This window comes from Danaus plexippus, chromosome 10 (genome assembly GCF_018135715.1).
Source record: "Danaus plexippus chromosome 10, MEX_DaPlex, whole genome shotgun sequence".
Classification (NCBI taxonomy): domain Eukaryota; kingdom Metazoa; phylum Arthropoda; class Insecta; order Lepidoptera; family Nymphalidae; genus Danaus; species Danaus plexippus.
This window is the reverse complement of record NC_083543.1, coordinates 2,015,730-2,022,668: the sequence shown is the minus strand read 5'-3', so window position 1 is coordinate 2,022,668 and position 6,939 is coordinate 2,015,730. Positions and strand designations below refer to the sequence as shown.

The following is a 6,939-nucleotide window of genomic DNA, read 5'->3' as shown; positions in this document are numbered from 1 at the left end:
TATCCTGATATGGGTTATTCAAGAAGGGCCCAAGATAATGTTTTCTATAGTATTTTTTGTTTTTAAAATGAACTTGGATTCTTGTAAATTTTTGTATTTTTTATTTTAATTTTAATTATTCTATTTATAGGCCTGCTGAATTCTACTTTTTTCTCGATAATGTCTGGCATTATCATTTTCTTGACTTCATTTCGACCTATAATTTTAAAAGGGATAAATCAAATGTTTCATCAAAGAAAAACTTGAATTAGTTTGTTGGCAAAAATTAATTTATAAAATTGAAACAATCTAAGGTATACGAACATTTAATTATTAACTATATTGTACATTAAACGTTAAAATGTAAATTGTACTTCAGATATCACGTCGAAGGTTAATAGAGATAATTTTCTAAATTTGCTTTATAAATTCTAAAACCATCTCGAGAAGATTGATCAAATAAAGTAATGTACATTTATGAGTTAATTTATTTTATTAAAAAAGTGACTGAAATACAAAAAATATGTATATAAATAAAAATTAAAAACATTTATACATAAATAGGTTACAAAAAAAAAAACAAAAAAGAAAAGTTATTTCGATTTATTTATTATTTTAAATGAAATTTCTTAATTAGTAATAATTTATTTTTATTAATTTGTATTTGTGCTAGTTATGTAGAGCGGGTTGCAGGTTTTGCAATTTCAAATAATGAAATGCCCGCGTGTCATAATGTGCCCTGGCAGATCCAAATTTACCCCGTTCAATGATTGACACATTAAGGGTTTATGTACCCTTAAAGAACATAGTTAAGGATTTGTGTTATTATTAGACAACTTTTTCCAAAAAGCTAGACTTTTGCAGCTATTTGGTAAAGAAAAAAAAAATCTTCAATAAGGAAAAATCATTTCTTGAAATTTTTAAGAGAAAGAGAATATCCTCTTTTGAAAAATAGATAAGAAATTTATTTTATTTCATTTCTTAATATGCATTTCTAAAGTACTTAAAAATTTAAGTTTCAAATGAAGTGAAGTATTCAAATATATAAAAAAGGAACTCGCATGGTAAAATGTTTGGTTATAAATAATAGAGTAGCTAATCATTTCAACGTTTCTTTTTGAGTGTTAGTGTTATAATTCTAATTAGTTATAATTTAGAAAGGAGATAACTAGAAACTCCAGATGTCAACAGAAGCTGTTTAGCAGCTTTCAACATTTTTTTCTCTATTCATTCCAAAATCATAATACTGTGAATAAATAAAGGAAAAACTTTATTTAAAATTTTCAAATTTAGTTTTAATTTATTTGTATTTTCCGTCTTTCCGTCTGTTAGTGATCTTAGAAATTCTAGTTTTTCTCGCGGCTCAGGTTTCAAGTAAATAACACAAGCTTTGACGAAATATTCATTTATTTCTAACATTAATAATACTTTACTATGTTAATATTGAATAAAAATAAAAGTAATTGAATCAGAGCACTTTATGAAATAACAATTACTTTCAGAGACGTTTAGTATTTTATCATTACACTTTAAATAAAATATCTACTTAAGGGCAAAACAAGTAGAGGGCCAGCCTCTGTTAGACAATAGAAAGATAAAATGTAAGCTATCAGAAATAATAAACATCAACATCACTCTTATACCTACACGCAATTTATATCTAAATGTATGTATGGGGGATTTATTTATAAATTAATTTATAAATTAAATGAAATTAATTAATCACTAGTTGTCCGAATTGGCTTCACACGTAGGCATGTATCTCATGGGAACCATATATTTTGCGGGGTTAAAAGTAAACAATGTATTTTACCAGTAAATGCACAGACATATGTATATGTGTAATAGTAACGTACTTATTAAGATAAGAGGCAGGTGATGACATGTTATGTGAAATATTATGAAACAAAATGTAATTAAATTAGTAGAATATATGTTCACGAGTAACAATATGTCTTCAGTATCACAGTATAATATTTGTTACATTTATATGACGAATATCAAATAATAATTGTTGGTTGCACGTAACCAAATGTTCTAAGTCGGCTAAGTCCTCCGTCCGGACCTATTGTAACACGAATATGAGACACAACATCTGATTTACACGTGAACCAATGCTCCTTATGAGGCGATAGCTGAAAAATTTATTTTATTATTAGAAATTTAATTGATGACTTTATAAATCGAAAGATTAGAGAACAGATCATATTTATGTTAGAAGGCTATGAAGAATCTCAAAGTTTAATTAAAAAACTTTCACTTTGTACAGTCTTCGATCTTTGTTGAAACTCATTTAAATCCGAGTGATTTTGTTTGTACTTTAGATTTTACATTTTACACTAATAAAGGGCCTTTTAATGGAATAATAATTTACACTAACCTTGCTACGTTTCAGTATATTGAACCAAGTAATGTTATTTGATTGTGCCCATTCACTTGTAACAAATGCTCCTTCTATTTTAATCGTATCCGGATAATTGCCTTTGAAATGTGCGGTATCAACACAGATGTTTGTAATTCTTCCACAAAAACCCAATTTGAAAATCGACCATTCTTCTCCTAGAATAAAATTAATCAAATCTATTTATCTTACAAATGGTTTTTATTTTGTTTATTTTATTTTGTAAACTAAATAAAATTGAGTAGTATAAATATAATATAAATTCAACTTACCCGATACTTTCAAAGTTCCGTCATCATACGTCTCGAGTACTTCAGGTCTGTCTAATCTCCTGGCTGTTTCCCAACCGTCAGACATTGCCTGGCTTTTGCAAGGCTTTATCACGTTTCTCGGGTGACCGTAATGTGCATTTGAATATTCTGTATAAAAATGGATTATGAGAAATTCAGTTTCAAAAATTTATTAATGCGATTTCGATATCGAGTTCATTTATTCTTTTTAGTGTTAGTTAAGGTTCTTCTAGAGATTTTTTTCCAAATACCATTATTTGCTTTGCGTAACTGCATACTTTAATAAACGATAAAATTTTAGTTATAGCAAATTAAACTGTTTCGCTTTATCTAAAGAGTCTAGACAAAATAAGCAGATCAACGGAACCAGAATATAAATGTATAAGTGCTATCGTGACAAAGAATAGTCTAAAGCTTTGCAGCTTGCAAAATTACAGCAATTCGTTTGGATCGTCTCAAGATAGAATTTGCGAATGCATTACTGTTACTTCCTGAATATCTCGCAAACTTCATAAATACGAGATCTGAAATGGTACAATCAAGCGAAAATGCATTTTTTTTAAACTGATAAAATATTTTAGGGCTTTCATTCTGTTTTAAAAATTCAAAATTATATTTAATATAATACATACCCAAGCAAGTTCCACCATTTAATAATGATATTAAATCGATTAAGTGATCACTGGCTGGCAGCTCCGGTTTTGCTTCACCGTATACGCGAAGTCTTGCAATGCCGCCATCCGGGTAAATATTCACGCGTATGTGAGTCCACGCTTCATCACATAGTACCTGTTATCAGTTATTACGATTAACCTTGATACTTATAAAATATTTCGACCTAAAACGATTAACATTATTTATAGTGTAAATTAATGCAGTTAATTTAATTATTTGTTACGATAATACACTTAGCTTTTCAGTCACATAATATATTGAAAGATAAAAATACCTTCTGGAAGTTCATCCTGGTCTCTTCATAGCCGGGTCGCAAAGCAGTTATAGGGACAATTTCCTCCCATTTGTCAGTCCTAAGCTGTTTTACCCGTTCCAAGTCACATTCGGTGCACGCTGACCCCATTTCTGAGTCCCTTTCGGGCAATAACGCCTCTTCTGTAATGATGGTAAATAATTAGCGGTATGTGACATGCGAAAGGCAACATAAATTCTCAGTAATTGATCGTTACTTGCAAATAATTAGACGGATAAAACTGCTTTACTTTTCGAGTTACTTTGAATTGCTTTTATTTGAGATTGGAGAAGTGGGAGTTGTGCTTTAGAATTTACTAAGTATTTTATTTCTCAAGTTTTAAGCAGTAAATATATACTTATATTCTCTATACACTAACAGTTCGACTGTATTGTTGATAGATGTTGTATTTTACTTGTAACATAATAATGAAAAATATAACTACGCAAAAACTTTAAGACAGATTTCGATAAAATTTTCTTTCTCGTAGATATTGCTCTAAGATAATAAATTGTTTATTTATTGACTTATAATTTTAGAAAGGTTAAAAAATCAAGTGTTTCCGCTGGTAATTAATTATAAATTATTTTATAACCTCAGTGTAACGTAATAATAAATGGCAATAACAATATGTAAGTACTACATATACATAACATTTTATTTCTTCGCGTGTGTCGACGATAAATACTATAACAGCTGTTGATAGCATTCTTCAACGTTATGAGTGAACTTAATCCAAGTAATCTTTCTATTAAATACCATTTTCTTTATTTCAATGTTCAAAGTAAATTACATATATTAAGTCAGCATATTTCCTATTAAAATTTCAATCATATGAAACTCTAAGTTTTATTTTTACTTAAAAGGATGGTTCTTTAAAGACCACATGATAACTTGTATATTGTGTTAATGGTTTTCAGAGTAATTTAGAAAATTCTAATTAATAACTATTTTGTATAATCGTGTTTACCTTCTGGTGTTAAACAAGCGGCCTGTATAGAGTATTTCGGTGCGTAGTTCCCCGAGAAAAAAGCTGTATCTATTAATAAACCTGAAACAATATATTTTTTACAAAATACGATCTCTCTAGTCTGACAATTTTTTACACAGATAATTCATTTACATCTACAAAAGAACGATTGTAGTGATATAATGAATTGCTGGAAATAAAAAATAAACTCGATTTATCACACGCTATCTAAGGTTTTGAACAAAGTAAGTTCGTGTTTACAAGAAGAAGAAAATCCGAGGCATGTAATCTACTAATCTACAGCAAAACAGCTTGATTTATTATGGCGGAACCATTTTATGCGAAACGTCGTCTTTAAAATTCATTTCATATACATATGTTGAACAAAATTAATGTATATTACCCTAGTTAGAAACATGTTCATTACATTTTATATCCCCCCCCCCGCCACTTTATATTTATATGTACTCCACAGTGGATATTAGATTTTCTGTAAAATTTTTTCATATTATTATTTAAGATCATATAAAGCAATTTTTACCTCTTATAACACATTTTGTAGCCAGTTTTATGATGCACCAATCATGACCAGGTATTCTCTTCCTTTGAGTCTCCCAGCCATCCATCCATTTTCCGTACTCAGTGTATTTATCAGCTATGAAAACTGGCTCGGTATCTAATATCATGTTTTCACATGGTGCGAAGAAATCGTCGGTTGCGAATAGAACTTGGCCGCCGGCCTGGGAAAAGATTTATGTCGTTCATTATTTATTTACTAGCAAATCGGCCTGGCTTCGCCCGAATAAATATTACTCGCTATGAGAATAAATGCATCCTATTAAGAAATCTACACATTCTGCACACTAAAATAAATATTCTGAGCTACTATTGATAGATGAATATATTGTATGGACAAACTATCCTTTTTATATTTGAAGAGATGAAAAATTTTAATTCATGGTCTTCATTTTATTAGTTACTTCAAAACTAGTAAGACTCTGAAGTCAATAATTAAAAACGTATTAATTAATATGGTTTTATGGATAATACTTTTCTTTTTATATTTTTTATTTTGTTTTGAAAAAAGTCAGTCAATAATAACTATTAGGTAAAAATGCGTATCCACTTTTCACTTATTGGCAGTAAAAGTCTGTAATCTGAAAGTGGGTTCAGAATCAATAAGGCGATACAAAAGCTTATCTCGATTATAATTTAATAGAGCATAAAAAATACCCATTAACTTAATATGCTTGGCAATAAATATGGACTCCGTGTATATAATCTGTCATTTCGAAAAAGACTATAGTGTTGTACGCAGGCTCTAATTACCCGATCGTTATCTTAAAATAGAAAATAAGGTATTTATAAAAAAAAAAAAAATATTTCGTGTTAAACTAATGATTATTGATTAGAAAATATAATGAAATTGTGTTGATAGATTTTTTTGTATTTCTATAGAGCCAGATAATATTATCTTAAAATATTCTCTTTATTAAAATCTTCGATGACAAAAGTGATTCACGCAAAAATAATTAAAAAAAAAACTTACGCTACTGCTAGCAAATTCACTTAGAGCGGCAAAGGCGGGTATTTCTTCCATTTTTTCAATCATTTTTACAAAATACTTCAAATTGAGAAGATAATTTAGTATCCAGTAAGTAATGTGTTACGACTGATTGCCGAACTGGAGCGACAGTCGTTTATATACCGATTATTGATATTGGTTGTAACATAGTGTTGTAGTAGTTCAGTTGTAATATTGGTTTTATCATATTAGTTCTAGTGTAGAGCGGTTACTTTTAGATAAGAAATTATAATAATTAACTATAAGAGTATTCTTAAATATCAGTATGAATATTCAGTTATTTCTATTATCACCTATTTATTATTATATTTTAGTTATATAAAATCATTAAACATAAAATTTTTCCAATGACGATAAGTTTCTACTTGTAATATATTTTTTTGTTATAAAAAAAATTATCTTGGTATGATAACACATCATTGCTATATTAATGAAATAGTTCTAATTATTAACAAGGCGAAAAAGTAAGCTAACCTTGAATTAGTATGAGATAATATATATATATTTAAACACCTTGAAATTATACAAAGAAACTATAAATAGATTAATGAAAAAAATTGAACGAAAGGTTTGCAATTTTATGAAAAAATGCCCTTACTTTTTATTACTAACCAGTAATTTGTCCAAGTATATACATTTTTAAACATCAATTTCTGTTATATTACTTAATTTTATTATATTTTTAAAATAATTATGATGTACATATGTAATTCTTACTAATACTTATTTGATGTACTGATTATTTCG

The 6,939-nt window shown here is 28.3% G+C and overlaps 1 protein-coding gene across 1 annotated transcript; it reads right to left on the bottom strand.

The window, feature by feature from the left end:
* Positions 1-1,368: 1,368 nt before the first annotated feature.
* On the bottom strand, positions 1,369-6,283 carry LOC116767111 (allantoicase-like). Its single transcript, XM_032657290.2, has 8 exons — positions 6,157-6,283; positions 5,149-5,347; positions 4,608-4,688; positions 3,620-3,780; positions 3,303-3,459; positions 2,653-2,799; positions 2,360-2,538; positions 1,369-2,114 (listed from the first exon to the last, which is right to left on the bottom strand). Exons 1-8 carry the CDS (start codon positions 6,217-6,219, stop codon positions 1,980-1,982), a joined length of 1,122 nt encoding a protein of 373 aa, XP_032513181.2. The 5' UTR covers positions 6,220-6,283; the 3' UTR covers positions 1,369-1,979.
* Between the last annotated feature and the right edge of the window lie 656 nt (positions 6,284-6,939).

Coding starts and splice junctions, on each gene's coding strand:
- LOC116767111 (XM_032657290.2), bottom strand. CDS start 6,219: ATGATTGAAAAAATGGAAGAAATACCCGCCTTTGCCGCTCTAAGTGAA. Junction 4,689..5,148: donor TACAAAATGTGTTATAAGAG/GTAAAAATTGCT, acceptor ATATTGTTTCAG/GTTTATTAATAGATACAGCT. Junction 2,539..2,652: donor CGGAACTTTGAAAGTATCGG/GTAAGTTGAATT, acceptor ATTTTATTCTAG/GAGAAGAATGGTCGATTTTC.